Here is a 25,060-nt window from a genome sequence, read left to right on the forward strand (position 1 = left end):
AGCTGTTAACCTTATGGGGATTCCCTTGTGTGTTATTTGCTGTTTTTTCCTTGCTGCTTTTAATATGCTTTCTTTGTATTTAATTTTTGACAGTTTGATTAATATGTGTCTTGGCGTATTTCTCCTTGGATTTATCCTGTATGGGACTCTCTGTGCTTCCTGGACTTGATTAACTATTTCCTTTCCCATATTAGGGAAGTTTTCAACTATAATCTCTTCAAATATTTTCGCAGTCCCTTTCTTTTTCTCTTCTTCTGGAACCCCTATAATTCGAATGTTGGTGCATTTAATGTTGTCCCAGAGGTCTCTGAGACTGTCCTCAGTTCTTTTCATTCTTTTTTCTTTATTCTGCTCTGCAGTAGTTATTTCCACTATTTTATCTTCCAGGTCACTTATCCGTTCTTCTGCCTCAGTTACTCTGCTATTGATCCCATCTAGAGTATTTTTCATTTCATTTATTGTGTTGTTCATCATTGTTTGTTTCATCTTTAGTTCTTCTAGGTCCTTGTTAAATGTTTCTTGCATTTTGTCTATTCTATTTCCAAGATTTTGCACCATCTTTACTATCATTATTCTCAATTCTTTTTCAGGTAGACTGCCTATTTCCTCTTCATTTCTTAGGTCTGGTGGGATTTTATCTTGCTCCTTCATCTGCTGTGTGTTTTTCTGTGTTCTCATTTTGCTTATCTTACTGTGTTTGGGGTCTCCTTTTTGCAGGCTGCAGGTTCGTAGTTCCCGTTGTTTTTGGTGTCTGTCCCCAGTGGCTAAGGTTGGTTCAGTGGGTTGTGTAGGCTTCCTGGTGGAGGGGACTAGTGCCTGTGTTCCAGTGGATGAGGCTGGATCTTGTCTTTCTGGTGGGCAGGTCCACGTCTGGTGGTGTGTTTTGGGGTGCCTGTGGACTTATTATGATTTTAGGCAGCCTCTCTGCTAATGGGTGGGGTTGTGTTCCTGTTTTGCTAGTTGTTTGGCATAGGGTGTCCAGCACTGTAGCTTGCTGGTCCTTGAGTGAAGCTGGGTGTTTGCGTTGAGATGGAGATCTCTGGGAGACTTTCGCTGTTTGATATTATGTGGAGCTGGGAGGTCTCTTGTGGACCAGTGTCCTGAAGTTGGCTCTCCCACCCAGAGGCACAGCACTGACTCCTGACTGCAGCACCAAGAGCCTTTCATCCACACGGCTCAGAATAAAAGGGAGAAAAAGTAGAAGGAAAGAATTAATAGAAGTAAAATAGAAAGAAAGAAAGAAAGAAAGAAAGGAGGGAAGGAGGGAGGAAGGAAGGAAGGAAGGAGGGATGGAAGGGAAAAAAGGAAAAAAGAAAGAAGTAAAATAAAATAAGATAAAAATAATAAAGTTATTAAAATAAAAAATAATTTTTAAGAAAAAAAACGGACGGATAGAACCCTTGGACAAATGGTGGAAGAAAAGGTATACAGACAAAATCTCTCACAGAAGCATACACATACACACTCACAAAAAGAGGAAAGGGGAAAGAATCATAAATCTTGCTCTCAAAGTCCACCTCCTCAATTTGGGATGATTCGTTGTCTATTCAGGTATTCCACAGATGCAGGTACATCAAGTTGATTGTGGAGCTTTAATCCGCTGCTCCTGAGGCTGCTGGGAGAGATTTCCCTTTCTCTTCTTTGTTCTCACAGCTCCCAGGGGCTCAGCTTTGGATTTGGCCCTGCCTCAGCGTGTAGGTCACCGGAGGGCGTCTATTCTTCGCTCAGACAGGACGGGGTTAAAGGAGCAGCTGTTTCAGGGACTCTGGCTCACTCAGGCTGGGGGGGATGGAGGGGCACGGAGCGCGGGGCGAGCCTGTGGCGGCAGAGGCCGGATTGATGTTGCCCCAGCCTGAGGCGCGCCATGCGTTCTCCCGGGGAAGTTGTCCCTGGATCCCGGGACCCTGGCAGTGGCGGGCTGCCCAGGCTCCCCGGAAGCGGGGTGTGGATAGTGATCTGTGCTCGCACACAGGCTTCTTGGTGGCAGCAGCAGCAGCCTTGGCGTCTCATGCCCGTCTCTGGGGTCCGCGCTTTTTTTTAAAAATTAATTTATTTTATTTATTTCTGGCTGCATTGGGTTTTTGTTGCTGCACGCGGGCTTTCCTCTAGTTGCGGTGAGCAGGGCTACTCTTCGTTGTGGTGCATGGGCTTACTGCTGTGGCTTCTCTTGTTGCAGAGCACGGGCTCTAGGCACATGGGCTTCAGTAGTTGTGGCACGCAGGCTCAGTAGTTGTGGTTCCTAGGCTCTAGAGCACAGGCTCAGTAGTTGTGGCACAGGGGCTTAGTTGCTCCATGACATGTGGGATCTTCCCGGACCAGGTCTTGAACCCGTGTCTCTGGAGGCCACGGATGCTGTCACCGCGGAGACACCCTAGCTCCCACCGAAAGCCAACTTCTAGCAAACCCCTCACCCAGGCTCTAACCCGCTAGCTCCGTCCTAGTCACAACTGAACCCACGGAACCCCGAGGCCATTGAGGAGCAGCCGACTCCTTCAGTCGTTGGTTAGAAGTGGGATGGGTGTCTGCGCTTTTAGCCGCGGCTCGCGCCCATCACTGGAGCTCCTTTAAGCAGTGCTCTTAATCCCCCTCTCCTCACGCACCAGGAAACAAAGAGGGAAGAAAAAGTCTCTTGCCTCTTCGGCAGGTCCAGACTTTTCCCCGGACTCCCTCCTGGCTAGCCGTGGTGCACTAACCCCCTGCAGGCTGTGTTGACGCAGCCAACCCCAGTCCTCTCCCTGCACTCCAACCGAAGCCCGAGCCTCAGCTCCCAGCCCTGCCCGCCCTGGCGGGGGAGCAGACAAGCCTCTCGGGCTGGTGAGTGCCAGTCGGCACTGATCCTCTGTGTGGGAATCTCTCCGCTTTGCCCTCCGCACCCCTGTTGCTGTGCTCTTCTCCGTGGCTCTGAAGCTTCCCCCCTCCGCCACCCGCAGTCTCTGCCCTAGAAGGGGCTTCCTAGTGTGCGGAAACCTTTCCTCCTTCACAGCTCCCTCCCACTGGTGCAGGTCCCATCCCTATCCTTTTGTCTCTGTTTATTCTTTTTTCTTTTGCCCTACCCAGGTACGTGGGGAGTTTCTTGCCTTTGGGAGGTCTGAGGTCTTCTGCCAGCGTTCAGTAGGTGTTCTGTAGGAGTTGTTCCACGTGTAGATGTATTTCTGGTGTATCTGTGGGGAGGAAGGTGATCTCCGCGTCTTACTCTTCCACCATCTTCCCCGTGTCCACTAAGAACTCCTTTATGGCTCTTCATCTTTCGAAAGGACGTCTGGTCTTTGCACTGGGCGCAGGAAGGAAAAAACTGAAGCTCAAAAGCAAAGTGCAGTGATGGGAAGTGGCACACGGTGGCATTTGGGCAAGATGGAGAAAGGGGGCGCTTGGTTGTGGATGGTCTGAGGGCCCGTGAGGGAAGTTTGCCCGGAAAATCCACCGTCAGCCTCAGAGCACCAGTTTACCTGGGATCGTCTCCATCAGGAAAACCAAAGACCCTCCCCCAAAACAGCTTTGTGGGATGCCTGAGGAACTTTCAGTTGGATTTGAAACCCCTGGACACCGCTTCTGCAAGCTTTGGGGTGTCTCCCTGCTTGGATGGCTCTTTGGAGAAAGGCATTTATTTTTCTCAAGAAGGAGGTCATGTCATCCTAGCTAACTCCATGCTTTTGGGGCCAGAATTTAAGCTTGTTTTCAGCATTCGCCCGAAAAGTCTCACTGGAATTCTATTTCACATCGGAAGTCAACCCAGGGAGCTCTTATGTGTTTATATGGAGGCAGGAAAGGTCATGGCCTCTGTGGGCAGTGAGGCAGGTGGGATCCTGACATCGGTCACACCAAAGCAATCTCTGTGTGACAGACAGTGGCACTCAGTGACAGTCACCATAAAACAGCACATCCTGCACCTGAAACTGGACGCAGACTATAGTTCCACCGCTGGACGGCACCCCCCATCCCCACTGCCCACACGCAGGAGCATCTGCACATTGGAGGTGTCCCAGCTAATTTGAAAACCCTGAAGCTTCCTGCGTGGAAATCTTTTTGGCTGCCTGAAGAATGTTCAAGTCAACCACGTTCCTGTCCCTGTCACTGAAGCCGCAGAAGTTTGAGGGACTGTCAGTCTGAATGACTGTCCTGACCACTAACTCAAACCTATCACAAGGCAAGGAAGTTCACCTCCGGAAGCACTGATTACCCAACGCCCCTCCCTCTCCCCTCTCAAGGTCGTTCTTGACTTAAGACACCATCCCGATAGGTTTATTAACAAGTCTCATTTTTAATTCCAATAACACATACCCATCATTTTGGCATTCAGTGCTACATATATATTTTACATAAAAATCCCATTTCTTGAAGAGGATGAACAAATCCTTACATGCTTCTGGTAATATCATTTTCCACTAAAAGTTTGATGTATTTTAAAGAACATTATTTTCCACTTGTTAAAAAAAATATATATCTTTCAAAGCACTTTACAAAAATTTTACATGTGTTAAGATGTTATAATTTATGGGGTTAAATAAACGCAGTGTACTCTTCAAAAGAAAAAACTTTTTTTTAAAAAAAACTTTAAACTATTTTAAGGAGAGAGGGCATTTTATAACAGCAAAGTCAGAAACTCCCCATCACTCAGATAATTTAAATTTATCCTAGGCACATAATAATGCAGCTCAAAACAACCTTAACAAAAACAGCCAAAACTTCTACTATCCCCTCCCCCTTCGCTCGTATGTCCTAACAACTAAACTTTAACAAAAGGAGGGAAGGAAAAAGATCACGATCTCACAGTCCCAGAATCTTCCATTTCCCCCAGACTTAAAAGCCAACAGTAGCCATAAAAAAGTGAGAAAGTGAGGGGTTCTATATGAAGTTACAGATTAAACTGAATGACAGATGTAAAAAATAAACTGAAAAGTTTAACAATGCTTAAAATGAAATCTGCTTATTACAAAGGACAGACTTTAAAAACGTTTAACATCATTTTAGCTTCATCCTTATGAAGCAACCAAGTTAAAACAATGAAAACAATGACTCATTATATTTTTCCTTATTAAACTCCTGATCATTGTTGACTCCCATTCATTTCTAGTATTCAAATAATGATCTAAACACAGCTCAGATGGAAATAATGTACTTACACTGGCACAACAGGAGACTTCCCAATATTTTATATTTGAAATAACCATTTTTAATTAGCCTATTAAGAATTTTAAAACTAATGTTCACGTTTTCAATTCAACAAGTCTGTGGGTTAGTTTGCTTTTTGGTTTGTTGGTTTTGGGGTGGAGGTAGGGACTAAAATCAAAACACATTACTTCCAGAGCTGACAATAATATTGTAATATACAAGTCAACCTTCAAATTCCAGATTTGCTTTTTTCAGCCATGCCTTCATTTTGTTAACAAAAGTGGCCTCCTGTATGTTTCTATCAAGTCCATTTATAACACCTTCAACATAGAGGAATGATAATTTCTCCCAAGTTCAGTTGGTACGGGCTGGGGAGTGGGCACCATGTAGAGCTAATGGGAGCACTGTCCCGTGGTGTGAGAGTGCAGTTTCTCACCTCACCAGCACCTTCTCTCAATGCCACCTCCCCCAACACAGTAGAGTTTCATTCATAATTTGGATTTTTAAACCAGAAGGTTGTTCTGGTCAATCCAAAATAACCCAAAGAGCTTGCTAAAGTTACATCAATAAGCAGCTTTTTATAGAAGGACTGAAAGAATTAAATAGAAGGCACAGTAGCACTGTAAAGCTTTTTCAGATCATGATAATCTTTTTGTGTGTATATATGGAACCCAAACTTTCTTTTTTGTTGTTAAAAATGTCTGATGAACAATCAGAAAATCCTTATTTGTCCTCTTTCCCTTTAGTTTTTCTGTATACCATCTCTCGAAAGCTGGCCAGAATCTTGTTTTCTCTCTTTCGTCTCTCTTCTTGGTTAAAGGATGCAAGGGCTCTCTTCTCATCAGCACTATAGATCTGGTTCTCTTTTCGCAGTCGCACAGCCTCCATTCGGCGATGCCTGGAGATAATTTTATTTTTTGGCTTAATTTCTCAGTAATTATTTTCATAGTGCTTCCTCACTAATCCTTTCTTAATACAGAGTAGTCTATTTAAAAAGCCGACAAATAGAATCTGTTTCTGTAATGGGTTAGATTTTCAAAAGATCATTCATTTTATCTGCTGACATGTCCTTTGATTCATTTCTAGTATTCAAATAATGATCTCTGCGGTTCTGTCAATAGGGTGAATGTTATTAATTTCAAATACTAAGGGCCTAAGTCTGGTTCTGTTATTTCCAGTAAAACAACTAGGAACAGGCAAATTATTAAACTTCCTAAGTGATATGTAGACTTGATAGTAGGATAGATAAGATTTAAGTTGTCATCTAGCAGGTGGAACTTCTCCAAAGTTCTAATTTATCATACAACCAAAAGAACCAGGTTTAAATTTACAACTGAATTTTTGGGTGAGTTTTGTGGGTGGATTTAACTTCCTTAGAATTCAGTTGCAGCTCAAAGAAAAGAAAGAAGGGATTTTAGCACAAGGACCAAATCAGTAAAGTATAGGGGTCGAGGCAGAGGGAAACTTTTACATCATCTTCAAAAGATCTGCCTATTTAGAAGGAAAACTTCATGAAAACCTGCCTCTTTTATGTATATGTACCCAATCCTGCACAATCAATTCAAGATGAAGCTTCAACTATGCCTAGAAAAACAGAGCAAACTGAGTAAGGAAAAGAGGGGAGAATCATTTCAGGTTAGTGTGAAGGTGGGGGAGTGGCAGGTGGTAAGTCAAGGAGATGACAATGTATTTAGGTTGCTCAGGGTATAGTGAGTAGTTTATCTGGAACGGAAAGTGCCATGTGAATGATGCTGTAATAAACATCAATGTACACATCTCTTAGCACATGGGAAAGATTCTCTTGGGTATGTAGGTATGGAGTTGCTGGGTCATAAAATATGTGAATGCTCAACTTTCCAAGATAATGTCAGAATGTTTTCCAAAATGGTTGTACCGATTTATACCACTGGCAACACTTAAGAGAGCCTGTGGATCCACATCCTCTCAAATGCTTGCAATTGTTAGAACTTTGAACTTTTCTCTATCAAATGGCTGTAAAATGGTATTTCCATATGTTGATTTCCATTTCCAATGATAACAAACATCTTTTTTGTATGTGTAGGCCATATATTTTTTCCTTCTGACAAATGCCTGTTTGTGTCATTTTCCCACTTTTCTTTTGGATTGTTTATAGATATTCTTTAAATACTCTCAATACTAACTATCAGTTGTGTGTATTACAAGATCTTATCCCAGCTTGGAACTTGTCTTTTTTACTTATTTTAAGATGTCTTTTGATGAACAAAAGTTCTTATTTTTAACTCAGGCAAATTTATCAATATATTATTTTATAGTTAGTGCATTTTTTTGGTCTTCTTTAAGAAATGCTTCCCCACCCCAAGATCTAATAGAAATCTCCTCATTATTTTATACTAAGAGTATTAAAGTTGTTTTTGATGTTTAACTCCTGATCTAGCTGCAATGATTTTTAAATATGGTGATACGGGGTTCTACTTTCAGCTTCTTCCATACAGATAACCATTTTCTTCCTGCTCCATTTATTGCCTAGTTCATTCTTTCCCCACTGATCTGACATACCAGCTCTTTCATATAACGAAGTTCCATACATGTATGGCTCTGCCCCTGGGCTCTGTATTTTATTCCGTTGAACAGTTCATTTGTTATGCCACTCTTTCCAAAGTGCTGCAAGCTTCATAATAAGCCCTCATATATGGTAGGGCAAATCACCTTCCTGCTCTTCTTCAGAGAAGTAAGATGGCTATTCTTGGCCCGCTAGTCTAACATATAAATTTTAGAACCATCTTATTACGTTTCATGAAAATCTCAGTTGTGATTTTGATTGGAACTGCACTGAATCTACAGATTAATTTTGGAAGAACTGACAACTTTACAATATTGCCTTCCTATTCATGAACATGATACCTCTCCATTTATTTAGGTCTTCTTTAATGTCTCTTAATAATGTCTTATAGTTTTCCCTGTAAAGGTCTTGGACATCTTTTGTGAAGATTTATTCCTAAGTCCTTCATATTCTCTGATACTATTATAAATGTTTTCTTTTTATTTAACTACATTTTCTAGTTCTTTGTTGCTGGTACATAGAAATGCAATTGATTTTTGGGTGTTAACATTATATCCAACTATTTGTTAAACCTTCCTATTATCTGTAATTCATCTGAAGAGTCTTTAGGATTTTCTATGTAAAAAATCATATCATTCACAAAAAATGACAGTGTTATATCCTCTGTTCTAATTCTTATGCCTCTAATTTCTTTTTCTTGTCTTACTGGTCCTTAGATATAATGTTTTCAAATATCAGTCCTCAGAATTCCAAGATTCTGGAGATGCTTCAGGGGTTCCACAAATATTTGCCTCCAATTTCACTTAAAAATGTTTACCCACTTTTAAAAGTTTATGAAGTTTTAAAAAATCCAAAATTCAGTTTGATCTTGGTATTGATACCCTATTAGTTCACTCTCCTTGTTCTTCCTGGGACTTTGCTTTCTCTTCCCAATTTTGTATTCCTTTTCTCATGCTAAAACTGATCTCTGTCATAATCCTTTTCTGCTCTTCATTCTCAGAGTCCAGAGAACTAGAGAGTCCAAGTTCTCTGACTCCACAGAGAACTAGAGGCAAACTCAGAAAACAGGAAACACTGTCTTATGTAAATGCTTTCCTAACTACCAGAATGCCACATTCCTCGTGGGGCAGTGATAAATAGCTGAATTTAACTATATCCTCCGGAGGATAAACTATCTGTACCAAAATATGGATTAGGACACTGAAAAGACTGATTCTTTGAAGTTGGAGACACAGCCGAGTTGCATACCTACTTGGAATTTTAGACAACTACATTTATACTAACAAAACCAATATTAAGCCTATATTTATACTTTTCTTTTCATTAGGAATGGTCACTTAATGAAAATGTCACCAAAATATAATTTTGGTAGTGAGAAAGGAAACTGACCTCAATGCCAAGAACATACCTGCTACCACTCATTACGTAACCCGAGCATTCAAATGATGCAATTTCTTCACTTGTCAAGCCAATTTCACCTCTTCGTGGGATACGTTTTCCAGCTTTTACATATTCAGCCATAGCTGCACCTTCACCAGGTAACAGAGCATGGCCATAGCTACGAAGTAATATAGAATTCAGAAAAGGTTCATTATAAAAAGTTCATCATCTAAAGAGAGCACAAAAAACCATTTCTCTCAGAGAACAGTAGGAATAACAGTTGCTGGGCAGCATGCTGGGAAGTCCAATGTAAATTACTTCAACTTAACTAGGGAACACTGCACTGTGACCTATATCACTAACCCAGAAATGCAGAGATACTTTGGAAGAATAAAAGAACTGATGTTAGTGAGCATATATTCATGGTTTACAATTATGGATCAATTTTCCCCACAGGTATTGCCTTTATTGCTTCTGCCTCCAGCGAACTCCTTTTACCTTTTTCCCTTTAAAAAAAAAGTAAAGAAATAATATATCTCAAATTAACATATTTATTAGACTTATAACCAATAATAATGCTATACAGTAACGGTTCTCAAATAACTTTCATTCAAGGGGACTTTGAAAACTACCATCGCTTCATTCAATTCATTGAATTCTTCTTGAATAGCTATTAAACTCAAAGCTTGTAATATAAAAATAATCTCTGTTCTTATGGCACTTACATATTAATAAGGATATAACACTAATACAACGTAGAATATGTAACACATTGCACAAAAGAAAGAAAACGCTATGAGGACTAAAGGATTAAAGAGGGGTAGGAGGACTTCCCTGGTGGTGCAGTGGTTAAGAATCCACCTGCCAATGCAGGGGACATGGGTTCGATCCCTGGTCCGGGAAGATCCCACATGCCGTGGAGCAACTAAGCCCATGCACCACAACTACTGAGCCTATACTCTAGAGCCCACGAGCCACAACTACTGAGCCTGCGTACCACAACTACTGAAGCCAGTGCACCTAGAGCCTGTACTCTGCAACAAGGGAAACCACCGCAATGAGAAGCCCGTGCACAGCAATGAAGAGTGGCCCCCGCTCGCTGCAACTAGAGAAAGCCTGCGTGCAGCAATGAAGACCCAATGCAGCCAAAACAAACAAACAAACAAATAAATAAAACAAAGTAAAAAATAAAGAAATAAAAAATAAAGAGAGGTAGGAATCACACCTACCTGTGGAGGGACGATATCAGCAATCAGCATATGCCCCCTCCTTTTGAAAAGGGCTTTGAAGAATGTTAAGCATTTTAACAGGAAGAAATTGGGGGTAGTAAAGAAATCAGGACTGGGGAAAGAAGGGAAGGCACATTGGGGGAAGAAATAAGGTGAAAGTGCACAGTGAATACAGGGAAGTTTTAGTTCAGCTCAGTTGGAACCTGGCATCTAAATAAGGGAGTAGAGGAAGATAAGCTTGGAAGAGGACGTTAGGACCATACATTTGGGAAGGTACTTTAGAGATTATAAACACACTCTTACTTACTTCAAAGGTTTATCATCTTGAGAGGCAAGTGTTTTGGGAGCCTCTGGGCCAATCAAATCTGAGGGTTCTTCAGGCTCTGCACAAAAGATGTTCAGAAACATATTCACATTTTGACTAATCAGTTAATTTAATGTTTTATCTGTTCTGAGTTGAAGTCTAGCAGAAGAACCTACTTGATCGATCCTTCCAGGGATTCTCCAGAAACTCTTCTTGGGACTCTTTAGAACTTGAATCACTGGAATCTTTTCTGCTCTTCTTAGACTTCTTTTTCTTATATTTCTTCCTGTAATGATTATAATTTGATATAAATTGATTTAATATTCCCATGCTAAAGGGCATCTTATTTTTTTCAAGGCAATGAAGGACTGACTGAAATGATCTTGATGCTCAGCTAATTCAAATTTATTAGAGAAGAACTTTAATTAAAAAAATCTAACTTATTTAACCAAATCATGTTTCACTATAAAAAAAAGATCCTGGGGCTTCCCTGGTGGCACAGTGGTTAAGAATCTGCCTGCCAATGCAGGGGACACGGGTTTGAGCCCTGGTCCAGGAAGATCCCACAGGCCACAGGGCAAGTAAGCCCGTGCACCACAACTACTGAGCCTGCACTCTAGCGCCCATGCGCCAAAACTACTGAGCCTGTGCTCTAGAGCCTGTGCGCCGCAACGAGAGAAGCCACCGCAATAAGTCCGCAGGCATTGCAACGAAGAGTAGCCCCTGCTCACCAAAACTAGAGAAAGCCCGCGCGCAGCAACGAAGACCCAATGCAGCCAAAAATAAATAAATTTATTTAAAAAAAAAAGAAGATCCCTAAGGGAACAATAAAATACAGTTCTCATGTTGTAGAAAGATAGCAGAAATAAAGCAGTTTAAAAAATAGCTCTTGGGTTTCCCTGGTGGCGCAGTGGTTAAGAATCCGCCTGCCAATGCAGGGGACATGGGTTCGAGCCCTGGTCTGGGAAGATCCCACATGCCATGGAGCAACTAAGCCCGTGTGCCACATCTAGTGAGCCTGCGCTCTGGAGCCCGTGAAACACAACTACTGAAGCCCGCGTGCCACAGCTACTGAAGCCTGTGCGCCTAGAGACCGTGCTCCTCAACAAGAGAAGCCACCACAATGAGAAGCCCGCGCACGGCAACAAAGAGTAGCCCCCGCTCACTGCAACTAGAGAAAGTCCGCGCACAGCAACGAAGACCCAATGCAGCCAAAAATAAATAAATAAAATAAATTTATTTTAAAAATTAAAAAAAAATAAAAAACAGCTCTTACCAATTTGAACATCAACATTTTCAGTGTAATGGATTAAAATACATCAAATGTTTGAATTCTTGGGTTCATAATGATACTAAAAAACCCCAACTCATTTATTTGAAAACTCATAAAACAAAAAAAGGAAGCAATTATTCTGCCCTTACTATACCAACTATACTTCAGAGTAACCAAATAGTTAATAAGGGTAGGTTTCTCATATAGAATTATTCTACCTAATACATGAAGAAAGAAAGCCAGAAGTAGACCATCACCATTTGGCAATGATATAAGGGACCTAGACAATGACTAGTGATGCCAGTTAATATAACAAAAAGAGACAACCAGACATTATCTGCCTCCTGCTGCAAGTACACAGCACCGCCTATGAAGTATTCCTGCCAGAAACTCAAATCTGAACCTTATCAAGTGTCTAGACCTAACTGTCAATCTACAGGAAATACAAAGGACAGAAAACATGTGAAAAGAACACTGTAAGAATACAACCAGCAAAATCCATACCGCAGGAAACCCTCCAGGACAAATGATTTTGTTTCTGCTACAAAAAAACTGCAGGAACAAAAAGGGAAGGGGAAGCTACCTATTTCAGGAGATGTAAGAGACATATCAACCAATCACAATTTATGTACATTGTCTGGATCCTAATTTGAATAAACTATACCAAAAACTACTGAGAATTGAATGAACAATTACTGTTAAACATTTTAGGCGGATTAACAGTATTGTACTTTTTTTTTTTAAAGAATGCCTATCTTTTAGAGAAACTCGCAGCTTTATGGATGAAATGATATCTGGTATTGGTTTCAAATAGTGGGGGGGTAGGCAGCAGAGACTGCCAATGAGTTGATAATTGTTCAAGCTGGGTGATGGTTACATGGAGGTCCATTACACTATTTTATATAATTTTCTATATTTTTGAACTTTTCCATAATAAAAATTAAAGAAAAAAACAGACGATCTGCGTTTCTTCTTCTTTTCCTTTTTCTTGGCTTTCTTTGCTCTCCTTTTTGTATCTTCATCTGCAAATTAAAGCACATTATAATTTAAAAAATTTTTAACTCTAAAACCCCAATACTCTTGAGTAGATAAATATCTTATTACTCTTCCATTTGTTGTTACAGAGAAATTAATTCATTCAAATTCATTCAAACATTTATTTCTACTTGTTAGGAAATGTGCTAGGCATGGGGGACATAGAAATTAAAGTTGCATTTGGTTATATAGGGTATTATTATTAACCTTATTGCATGAGATAATAGTATTGTGGTTAGATACAAAAATGTCCTTATTGTTTAGAGGTGTATACAGAAATATTTAGGGTGGCAGTGTGATATTTGTAATTTGCCTTGACTATCTCAACAAAAAAATCCCTATTTGAAGCAAATACGTCAAAATGCTAACAAATGTTAAACCTGAGTGACAAGTACTGTACATGGCATTAATTATACTACTCCCTTTAGTTTTCTCAATGTTTGAATATTTTCATGATGTGTGTGTTTGGGGGTTTGCTTTCCAGGAGCTCATTCTAGTGGAGGAGACACAGGGAAAGAGGCGAATCTGAGTGAGAGGGAAGCATGGGGTGCTCTGGGCATACAGAGGAGTCTCAAAATCAGGCTGATTTGGGGATAGTGGTTGAGGAATGGTTGACCAGGAAAAGGTGACTCTTAAGCTAGTTATTTTTAAAATCAGTTTCATTACAAACGTAATGCATGCCCATCATAGCAATGAGTAAGCCAAGCCGCGTGCAGGGAGAGACCGGCATTGTAGGCAGACGGACTCTCTGTATCAAGCGACAGAGTCAAGAGAAAGGACGTGCAGTATCAAGGAGATGGAAAGTCATCCTTAGGCCAAAGAGGACGCTGCAGGAGAGCCACAGGGTACGTGTGATGCGAGAGATCAATTGGTGTTGCAGTTTTCTTATGACAGGGCTGAAAGTAAGCTCATCACACGAGATGAACTGTGCAGAAGCACAGCAGTAGAGGGCTGCTGCTCGCTCAGGCAATACAGCGCCGTCTCATCCTGCTGTGGTGACTTTTATTTAAGCATTATCTATGTTTACATCTTAAGACTTAAAATTTTAACATTCCAGAAAAGCCAAAGCAGCAATATATGCTTGTATTGATTAGACAAGCAACAGTGGGCTTTCTTGAAGACATGCCGTGCTTCATCCTTGAGCTCACAAGCAGCACAGGGACATCTCCTTGTGTTCCCATCATTCTGATTATACTAAAGTAGCACAAGGACATTTCCTTGTGTTCCCATCATTCTGATTATACTGAGGTCATTTCATGGATCAGCGCCCAAAGTATCCAGGACTGCCTGCAGTTCTGGCTTACTCGCTAACCCTCGGTCTGCCGAGGGGTTCATGGGTCACGTCTCCTTTCCATGTCCTCAGTTATTCCTCTACAATTGGGATCTGACTTTACCCTGAAGGCCATGGAGAACTGTGGAAGGATTTTAAGTAGGGACCGCCATGCTCAGATCTGCGCTTCAAGAAAGCTCAGGCTTCTAGCAGTGAGGAAGAAAGGTGACAGTGAGGGCCAGGAAACCCAGGTGACATCAGAGGAAGGGGTGCCTTAGTGTAACGTGTCCCCAGAGGAGGCACCCTCTGTCAGTCATCAGCCAGGAGAGGGCACAAAAAGGTGACTTCTTTGTGATGTGCCGCCCCACAGGAAGTGTGATACATAAATCAGCTGCTGGCCAGAGGGAGTCCCCTATGGTGTACCTTTTTGAAAATTGCACAAAGGTGCCCACGAAGTGTGAGAATCTCACAAAAGAGCTGCTCCACTGGGCTGAGGCAGCCCCCTGTGGCTTGGTTTAGCACCACACGTCTCACAGACTAACCCCAACATGGTTCGGTGCCACATGCCTTGTACAGCTACACACAACCAATCTGGAGTCACACGGCTTAGGTCTGAATCCCAACTGTGTGGCCTTGGGGCGGTACTTATAACCTGCTCTGGGCCTCCATTTCTCCATCTCTAAGATGTGTCCTACAGTGACTGTGTGGATTAAATAGCAATAATGCATATCAAGCACTTAGCAGGGTGCCCAACACAAAGTCAGTGAGTGTTCAAAACTCTTGGCTATTATTGTTTTTAAGAACCTGCTTCTAAAATAAGCTTTCAAGAAGTACAACTAGTTTTGAAGCAAGGCTCACAGAAGGATGTTGGCTTTCTTACCACTGGAGTCTGTTTCAGAATCAGAGTCACTGTCACTATCATCAGAATACTTCTTGTGTTTTCTTTTAGATGATTTTTTCTTCCTCTTTTTCTTGGACCTTTCTTTTGAATGACTAGACTTCTTCTTCTTCTTTTCTTCTACATAAAATACAAATAAAAAACTAACTTCTAAAGAAGTATTTCTGAGCATCAATTTTATTGTATTAAAAATACTGAAAAGGAATTGATGACAGGCGATTTGAGTGAAGTCTAATATTCAACTATTTATAAACGTATTTTTTAAACTTCTCAATAAAAAAGTTCTATATTTAAAAAATACCTTCTGAAGTAGAAGCTGAAGTGGTACTTTTCTTTGGCTCTTCGTCCTCTACTGGTGTATGTTCATCAGAGCTGAATTTAAAGAAAACTGTAGTAAGAATCAGGAAAGTGATAAAATACGGACCACAGAGTATAAAAATACATACTTAAAATTTTTCAGTAACAAATTGATTGTCCAAGAACCATTCAAAGCCAGCACCGGACTGCTTTTGTAACAGTACAGCTTATCGGCCAACCACCTTCATAATAGTAGAATAATCATTTACATTTGCATAAAGCTTTCGAGTTAACAAAATGCTATTCACACTGAAAGCAGCATGAAGGATTTATATTTTCGAAGAAACCACAAGGCAAATGCAGGGAAACAGGAACCATAAGGAAAGAGGAGAGAAACTGGAGATAAGAAGGCTGAGGGAAGACTTCATAATTTCATTCTACTTGTGGAACAGACATACGGTAGAGCAGCAACTGTTCTGTCTCCCCAGAGCAAGAATCTAACACACTACAGCTACAGAGATTTCATCCTGTTGTAAGAGAATTCTGAAAATGAGTGTTATTAACATTCTACAATAGCTTAAAAAGGGAATTTCCATATCACAGTCTCTTCCTCTGAAGATCACATCCGGAATAATTTAGAAATTGCCTAGAAAATTATTTTTAGGATTCCTTTCAACTCTAATTCTTTGAGTATTCTTTTAAAATAAATAAATTTATTTATTTATTTTTATTTTTGGCTGCGTTGGGTCTTTGTTGCTGCGCGCGGGCTTTCTCTAGTTGCGGCAAGCAGGGGCTACTCTCTGTTGTGGTGCGCGGGCTTCTCATTGCGATGGCTCCCCTTGTTGCAGAGCACAGGCTCTAGGCACGCAGGCTTCAGTAGTTGTGGCTCATGGGCTCTAGAGTGCAGGCTCAGTAGTTGTGGCACACGGGCTTAGTTGCTCTGCGGCACATGGGATCTTCTTGGTCCAGGGCTCGAGCCCATGTCCCCTGTATTGGCAGGGAGATTCTTAACCACTGCACCACCAGGAAGCCCTCTTTGAGTATTTTAAAGGCATCTGTTAGAACAAGTTTCAGTATCTCAACATAATAAAGACAATATATGACAAGCCCACAGTTAACATCATACTCAATGGTGAAAAGCTAAACAAGACAAGGATGCCCACTCTCACCACTTTTATTCAACATAGTATTGGAAGTCCTAGCCAGAGCAATTAGGCAAGAACAAGAAATAAAAGGCACCCAAATTGGAAAGGAAGAAGTAAAACTGTCCTTACTTGCAGATGACATGATATTATATATAGAAAATCCCAAAGACTCCACCAAAAGACTGTCAGCACCAATAAATGAATTCAGTAAAGTTAAAGGATACAAAATCAATACACAGAAATTCGTTGCATTTCTATACACTAATAACGAATTATCAGAAAATGAAACTAAGAATACAATTCCATCAAAAAGAATAAAATACCTAGAAATAAATTTAACCAAGGAGGTGGAAGACTTATACACTGAAAACTATAAGACATTGATGAAATAAATTGAAGAAGACACAAAGAAATGGATTTTCTATGCTCACAGATTGGAAGAATTAATATTGTTAAAATATCCATACTACCCAAAGCAATCTACAGATTCAATGAAATCCCTACCAAAATTCCAATGGTATTTTTTCACAGAAATAGAACAAACAGTCCTAAAATCTGCATGAAACCACAAAAGACCCTGAATAGCCAAAGCAATCTCGAGCAAGAAGAACAAAGCTCGAGGCATCATGCTCCCTGATTTCAAACTATACTACAAGGCTACAGAAATCAGAACAGCATGGTACTGCCATAAAAACAGACATATAGATCAATGGAACAAAACAGACAGCCCAGAAATAAATCCATGTATATATGGTCAATTAATTTATGATAAAGGAGCCAATAATATACAATGAGGAAAGGACAGTCGGTTCAATAAATGGTGCTGGGAAAACTGGATAGCTACATGCAAAAGAATGAAATGGACCACTATCTTACACCATTACACAAAAATTAACTCAAAATGGATTAAAGACTTGAATGTAAAACCTGAAACCATAAAACTCCTAGAAGAAAACATAGGTGGTAAGCTCCCTGACATAGGTCTTGGCAATGATTTTTTGGATTTGACACCAAAAGCAATGGTAACAAAAGCAAAAATCAGTAAGTGTGACTATATCAAACTAAAAAGCTTCTGCACAGCAAAGGAAACCATCAACAAAATGAAAAGGCAACCTACTGAATGGGAGAAAATATTTGCAAATCACATCTGATGAGGGGTTAATATCCAAAATATATAAAGAATTCATACAACTCAATAGCAAACAAACAAACAATGTGATTTAAAAATAGGCAGAGGATCTGAATAGACATTTTTCCAAAGAAGACACACAGATGGCCAATAGGTACATAAAAAGATGCTCAACATCACTAGTGATCAGGGAAATGCAAATCAAAACCAAAATGAAATATCACTTCACACCTGTTAGGATGAATATTATCAAAGAGACAGGAGATAACAAGTGTTGGTGAGGATGTGGAGAAGAGGGAACACTTGTACCCTGTTAGTGGGAATATAAATTGGTACAGCCATTATAGAATCCAGTATGGAGGCTCTTCAAAAAATTAAAAATTGAACTACCATATAATCCAACAATCCCACTTCTGGATATATATCTGAAGGAAATGAAATCAGTATCTCAAAGAGATATCTGCATTCTCATGCTCATTGCAGCATTATTTAAAATAGCTAAGATATAGAAACAACCAAATATCCATGAACAGATGAATGGATAAAAAAGAACTGTGAGAAATATACACACACACACACCCCCCCCCCACAGTAGAATATTATTCATCCTTAAAAAGGAAAGAATCTTGCCATTTTAGACAACATGGATGGACTGTGAGGGAATTTGCTAAATGAAATAAGTCAGACAGAGAAAGACAAATATCATATAATCTCACTTATATGTGAACTCTAAAAAACAAAAAACCAGCAAGCTCACAGATACAGAGAACAGAATGATGGTTGCCAGTGGGTGGGGCATGGGTAAAATGTGTGAAGGGTATAAAAAAGTACAAACTTCTAGTTATAAAATAAATAAGTCCTGGGGATGTAATGTATAGCATGGCAACTACAGTGCAACTACAGTTAATAATACTGGGGCTTCCCTGGTGGTGCAGTGGTCAAGAATCCGTCTGCCAATGCAGAGGATACGGGTTCGAGCCTGGTCCGAGAAGCACGTGCCGCGGAGCAACTAAGCCCATGCGCCACAACTACTAAGCCTGCGCTCTAGAACCCGCGAGCCGCAACTACTGAAGCCTGCACGCCTAGAGCCTGTGCTCTGCAACAAGAGAAGCCACCGCAAAGAGAAGCCTGCGCACCACAACAAAGAGTAGCCCCCGCTCGCCGCAACTAGAGAAAGCCCATGCACAGCAAAAAAGACCCAACTCAGCCAAAAATTAAAATAAAATAATAATAATACTGTATTGCATATTTGAAAGTTGCTAAGAAAGTAAATCTTAGAAGTTCTCATCACAAGAAAAAAAATTTATAACTATGTATGGTAATGGATGTTAACTAGACTTATTGTGGTGATTGTTTTGCAATATGTACAAATATCAAATCATTATGTTGTATGCCTGAAACTAATACTGTATGTCAATTATACCTCAATAAAAAAAATAACAGGTGGGCTTCCCTGGTGGCGCAGTGGTTGAGAGTCCGCCTGCCAATGCAGGGGACACGGGTTCGTGCCCCGCTCCGGGAAGATCCCACATGCCGCGGAGCGGCTGGGCCCGTGAGCCATGGCCGCTGAGCCTGCGCGTCCAGGGCCTGTGCTCGGCAACAGGAGAGGCCACAACAGTGAGAGGCCCGCGTACAGCAAAAAAAAAAAAAAAAAAAACAGGTGGTGGGAAAAATAATTTTTTTAAGAAGAAAAAAGAACTTTCAGATAATAATGCTTTATCACCCTGTTACAAATAACAGGTTTACCTGTCAAGCACATTGTCTCAACTCAATCTAAAGAAAACACAGAAATAAAGGAGAGGGAAGAAGCAGCTTATGAACAACACCAAAGAGAAAAAGAAATAGGCAAAAAGAAAAAGCATTAGGCCTTCAACAATACTGTATGCAGGAAACTAAACAAACCCATATCAGTATATTCATTAAAAAAACGCTTTGTAATGCTAATGTCTGACATGCAATCAGTTACGGGATTGAGAAAAAATAATTCAAAATAATATAAATGTATTTGTTTCAACACTGAACCCTTCTATGAATAGGAAATTAGCACCTCATGAATTACAACTTAAAGAGAACAATTAGCATGCTAAAATCCACTAGGAGCATGTTTTAATCCTTAGGTATGTTCAATTTTTTTAAAACTTAACGAGTAGAAGAGCATAAATCACAAGAATGAGGGAAAAAAAGAGCTGTAGTTAAAGTTCTTAACAAAAAATTTGACAATAGACTCTGGATTTAAACAAATGTTGCATTTAAAAAATATATTTTTAAATCACTTACTCTGGTTCTGGATTCTTTGGAGAAAGTCCCCATACTTCAGGAGCTCCCAATTCTCCAATCCTCTCTCTCTCACTTAATCTCCTAGAAGAGATAAGCAGGTAAATTATAACACCATGGCTAAACTGTTTCCTAAATATATAATAAAAGTCAAAGGAGTCCAGTTAAGTTCCATTTTCCCTTTACAGTTTAAACTTTAAACTAATAAAAACTTGGTTTAAATGTAAACTCAACACTTAGGATCTGATGTTCTGACGGTACTATCAAATGGTACAGACTACAGACAGCCTGACAGGCCAGGCCAGAAATTCAGCCTGGGAGGCTGTCCTTCCACCGCATGCATGAGATAGCTCCTAATTGCTCCTTTCACCTTCTGCAATATGTGACAGAGACAGTCTTACATTTGGAAATAACTTCATTTGTTTATGTATCCTTATGAAAGTAAAGAGAATTCTCTACTTTTGATAAGGTCAAAACTTCTGTTTTCAGAAACTCAGGAATTAATGAAGAAAATAACAACAAAGCATTAGAAGTAGAAAATAAAAGGAGCTCTGAAAGTGAAAGAAAAGTTTTATTTGACAAAAACTGTACTCAATAAGATACAGCACTTGTTTTCTCTGATTTCCCTTTAATTCCTTTTTCAAAAAGGAGTAAATCCTCTATCTACTCTTGGAAGACACAAAATTTTTTGTTTTGTCTTATGTTTGTGATTTCTTCTCTTAATTTTTGATATTACTTATAAACACACACACAAAACACACAAAAAACTAAGGCTTAATTCCTCAAAGTTTAGCTGCTGTGATGCTACTTGTTTAAAAAAAAATCTTACAAAATAAATATAATTGGTTTGATTTTTAAAAAATAAATTATTTTTCTTCTTTATTCAGGGTAAAAGGTGTAATCAGGCAGAGTCAGATTCAGGTTTCCCACTTGAAGTAACATGGACCTGGAGTCTGTCATAGAGTGAAGTAAGTCAGAAAGAGAAAAACAAATACCTTATGCTAACACATATATATGGAATCTAAAAAAAAAAAAAAAAGAATGGTCATGAAGAACCTAAGGGCAGGACGGGAATAAAGAAGCAGACCTACTGGAGAATGGACTTGAGGACACGGGGACGGGGAAGGGTAAGCTGGGACGAAGTGAGAGAGTGGCATGGACATATACACACTACCATATGTAAAACAGATAGCTAGTGGGAAGCAGCCGCATAGCACAGGGAGATCAGCTGGGTGCTTTGTGACCACCTAGAGGGATGGGATGGGGGGGTGGGATAGGGAGGGTGGGAGGGAGACGCAAGAGGGAGGAGATATGGGGATATATGTACATGTATAGCTGATTCACTTTGTTATAAAGCAGAAACTAACACACCATTGTAAAGCAATTATACTCCAATAAAGATTAAAAAAAATCTAATAAGGGACATACTTACAGCCAAATTTTGAATATATACATATAGGACAAAGAATGCTTGACAGGCTGAAAAAAACAAGCAGTCAAGTTCTTATCCCTCCCACCACCTGACTTCATCTGTACTCTTAAGATAAATTATTTATCTTCTAAATGTACAAATGCAAATTTCATCCAAGGAATTCTGAAATCTTTTGGTGAAGAATGTCTAATAAGAAAACTGGATGCTTTTTGATCGACACAGCCTGGGGGTAACTTTCTGGAAATTCTAATTTGGAAAAGTAGGTCTCCAACCTAACTCAGGACTGTTTGTACTGTTTCTGCTCCCATGCCCAGAACACTAACAGCTAACACTTAAGGACTATTTATTATGTTCCAGGCACTAAGTCATTACAACTCTTAAAAAGCTTTCGTGCTATTTTATCCCCTTTTAAATGGTGAAGAAATGAAACTCAGAGAGGTTAAGTGACTTGCCCAAGGTCACACAACTATTAAGCAGCAAAGGATGGCTTCAAACTCAGGCAGTCTGATTCTGGAGCCTGTCCTCTTCATCACTACATTTTATTACCTCCCACTCCTGGAAGAAAAAGATTCATGAAGACATCTCTCACCTGTTGGAACCTTAACCTGCTCCTAAATGCCTGTTATACTTTTTAATTTCTTGGTTTTTAAAAAACACATACAGTGTGGTAAAGCACTCAGTACAGTAACTGATACACAATTTAACAACCAATAAGTGTTAGATATTAAGACTTACAAAGCATATAATAACTATATATGAAGTATAGCCTTTAAAAATTGTGAATCACTATATTGTACACCTGTAACTTAAAACACTGTACATCAACTATAAATCAATTTTTAAAAAGTAAAAAATTTTTTTAAACTTACAAAGCAATAATTATAACCCTTTTCCTTTCTCCTTCTTAAACTATTCATTTTCCACTCCAATACTCAGTCTCATTAGAGATCTGATCTCACCCTGACCTAATTTTTCATGGTCAAGATTGAGACCACTTAACAAGATCTTTCTTAGTGTAGTCCAATCTACAGTTTAGCAGATCACTTTTCCTACATTTATTCAAACATCTTGTTTCAGAGGTTTTCCTCCCCTCCAATTTAAGCCTTAATCTCAACCCTTCCCAAATCGCTCCAAAACAATTCCACTCACTTACCCTATCATCTCAAACCTGTTTGATCATTCAACAAGCAAAAGTTGCGCGCCTACAAAGTGCTAGGCACGGTGAATTTTGTGATCAATAAAACCGGGCTCCTACTTTCCATGAGCTCAGTCTAGTGGGGAATAAAACATGCTCACGAATGATAACGACACACCAAGTAAATGCTATAATTCCGGGACGTCTGAGGCTCTTGGCCATGTCCGCTACAAGCCAGGAGGCAGGAGGGGGTTGCGGGAGGCCAGCGCACCAGATGAAGGGGCCCGGGGATGAGTGAAAACCTAGGGTAGAAAAGGCGAATAAGCTGTTATCGTGGGTGGACTAAAGGAAGGGATGAAAATGGGCGCAAGTCAGGGAGAGAGAGCGAAATGGGTATAGTCGGGAGCAAGATGAACGATAACTCGGACACTGAAGGCTGGTGGGCTCACGAAAGATAAGGTACGTTCGTCTCACTCACTTCTGCCGCAGGCTCTCTTCCCTCTCCTTGTCCAGGAGGCTAGGCCATGGCTTGTCGCTCCCGTAGGGGCGTGAGTAGCCGCCATAATAGGCGGACGAGGAGGCAGAAGCGAAAGGGGCGCCCCGCGGCGCGGAGGGCCGCTCTCGAGAGCGTGACCGCGAGCGGGAGCGGTAGGACTGGTTTCGGGAGCCTTGGTTGGGGCCACTCAGTTGATGGCTAAGGCCATTCCGGTCCCCGGACCGAGAGCAAGAGTGCGAGCGAGAGCGGCGGCCCCGCGGGGAGCGAGAGGATTTGCTGGGCTTAGGGCTCTTCGAAGAACTGCGACGCTTCTTCCCCCCGGAGCCCGAGGCCTCCCACTCCGGGCTGCGGGAGCCAGACACCGGAGCCATAGCTGTTGCTGGGCCCCCGAAGCGGTGGGAGAAGGGGGCGCTCTCGCGAGCTGGGAAGATATCCGTTGCCTTGGCTCCCAGGACCAGCAACCGCGACACCACCCGAGCCCGAGAAAACCTTGGAAACAGTTCCGAGTACGTCGGCAAATTCCTTCCCCGGACGTAGGCGGTCCTGCCAATGGGACGGGATGTGTGTATCCGTATAAAGAAGCCGTGGGGCAACTAGATCGGCTCATCCTTCGGGTTCCGACTGAGGCTGCTCAAATCTAAGCTCTACTGGAGACCTTGTACTTTTTTTTTTTTTTTTTTTTTTTTTTTTTTTTTTTGGCGGTACGCGGGCCTCTCACTGCTGCGGCCAGTGAGAGGCGCTCCGGACGCGCAGGCTCAGCTGCCATGGCTCACGGGCCCAGCCGCTCCGCGGCACGTGGGATCCTCTCAGACCGGGGCACGAACTCGTGTCCCCTGCATCGACAGGCGGACCCTCAACCACTGCGCCACCAGGGAAGCCCGAGACCTTGTACTTTTTTCAGCTTTGAGTTGAAATAGTTGCAGGGAAGGACGACAGACCACAGGACACATGTCACTGAGCGGCCGTATGAACAATAAGTACGTTGTAACTAAATAAGTAAATAAATAAATGTGTCTATGTATGTATGTATAAGTGCGCGTGCACGCGCGCGTGCACACACACACACTTTTTTTTTCTTTACAATTCCAAGCAAATTAAAGGGGGTTTATCTAAATTGGTGGAGAGCTACAATGTCTAAGCCCCATATTGGCCAGTTAGCTTAGAGGTCACAAATTCTGTATTACTGATTTGAGCCTGTTAACATTCCAGTTAGGTTCGCAGCACAGAGGAAAACTGCATATTTACCCCTCAGCCACCCATCGCCACCAATGTGCTCCAGCAAAAGGAATTTATAATCCTCTCCTTGTCTAGCTCCTTAAACTAGTCCCATCATATGTGAGGACAAAAAAAAAAAGTGTTGCCTGCCATACCAATAAACTAGGAATGTTGCCCTCCCTCAAGCCACCAGCCACTGCAGCCGCCTTGACCCCCACACCCTAACCCTGAGGGGAATTCAGGGTGTTGAAAAAACAGGATAGTGGCCCTAGATAGGGAAGATGCATATCTAAGGAATAATTGCAATGAGCCCAGACTTTGGCATCTTCCCATACAGAGAAAAGCACTAAAGTCATTAACTTGAGATGTCTGGTTGTTTTGTGATTAGCAGTAATCTTTTGATGTTCAACTACAGGGTTTTTGTTTTTGTTTTTCAGCAAAAACTCCTATATATCGTGGGTCTTCCCTTACCACTTCGGAACAGTTCCTCAGAGCTCTCCGAGAGGCTGTCTCCCAGGCTATAGTCCTCAGTAAGGTCCCTAAATGAAACATAACTGGCAACTTTTAGGTTGTGTGTTTTTCTTCAGTCGATATATACTAGCTCAGCAATACATGATTAATGGTCATTACTTCTATTCATTTTATACTGTTTGAAATGAAAGAGCATTAAGACACTAATTATACTAATTTTTTTTTTTTTTTTTGCGGTACGCGGGCCTCTCACTGCTGTGGCCTCTCCCGTTGCGGAGCACCGGCTCCGGACGCGCAGGCTCAGCGGCCATGGCTCACGGGCCCAGCCGCTCCGCGGCATGTGGTATCCTCCCGGACCGGGGCATGAACCCGTGTCCCCTGCATCGGCAGGCGGACTCTCAACCACTGTGCCACCAGGGAAGCCCC

At 41.2% G+C, this 25,060-nt stretch overlaps 1 protein-coding gene across 1 annotated transcript; it reads right to left on the minus strand.

Annotated features, from left to right (window-relative positions):
- Nucleotides 1-4,252: 4,252 nt before the first annotated feature.
- On the minus strand, nt 4,253-23,497 carry NKAP (NFKB activating protein). Its single transcript, XM_082864270.1, has 9 exons — nt 22,931-23,497; nt 19,889-19,969; nt 15,342-15,412; nt 15,023-15,160; nt 12,796-12,859; nt 10,741-10,850; nt 10,568-10,643; nt 9,060-9,209; nt 4,253-6,007 (listed from the first exon to the last, which is right to left on the minus strand). Exons 1-9 carry the CDS (start codon nt 23,317-23,319, stop codon nt 5,833-5,835), a joined length of 1,254 nt encoding a protein of 417 aa, XP_082720396.1. The 5' UTR covers nt 23,320-23,497; the 3' UTR covers nt 4,253-5,832.
- Between the last annotated feature and the right edge of the window lie 1,563 nt (nt 23,498-25,060).

This window comes from Leucopleurus acutus, assembly GCF_964270905.1.
Source record: "Leucopleurus acutus genome assembly, chromosome: X".
Lineage (NCBI taxonomy): Eukaryota > Metazoa > Chordata > Mammalia > Artiodactyla > Delphinidae > Leucopleurus > Leucopleurus acutus.

Bases quoted from the DNA above. Each gene is read 5' to 3' on its own strand.
- NKAP (XM_082864270.1), bottom strand. From the start codon at position 23,319: ATGGCTCCGGTGTCTGGCTCCCGCAGCCCGGAGTGGGAGGCCTCGGGC. The intron at 15,161-15,341 runs GTATTTTTTAAA...TATTTTATGTAG, and splicing joins TTCAGCTTCTACTTCAGAAG to AAGAAAAGAAGAAGAAGAAG. The intron at 12,860-15,022 runs GTAAGAAAGCCA...TTTAATTTGCAG, and splicing joins TTCTGAAACAGACTCCAGTG to ATGAAGATACAAAAAGGAGA.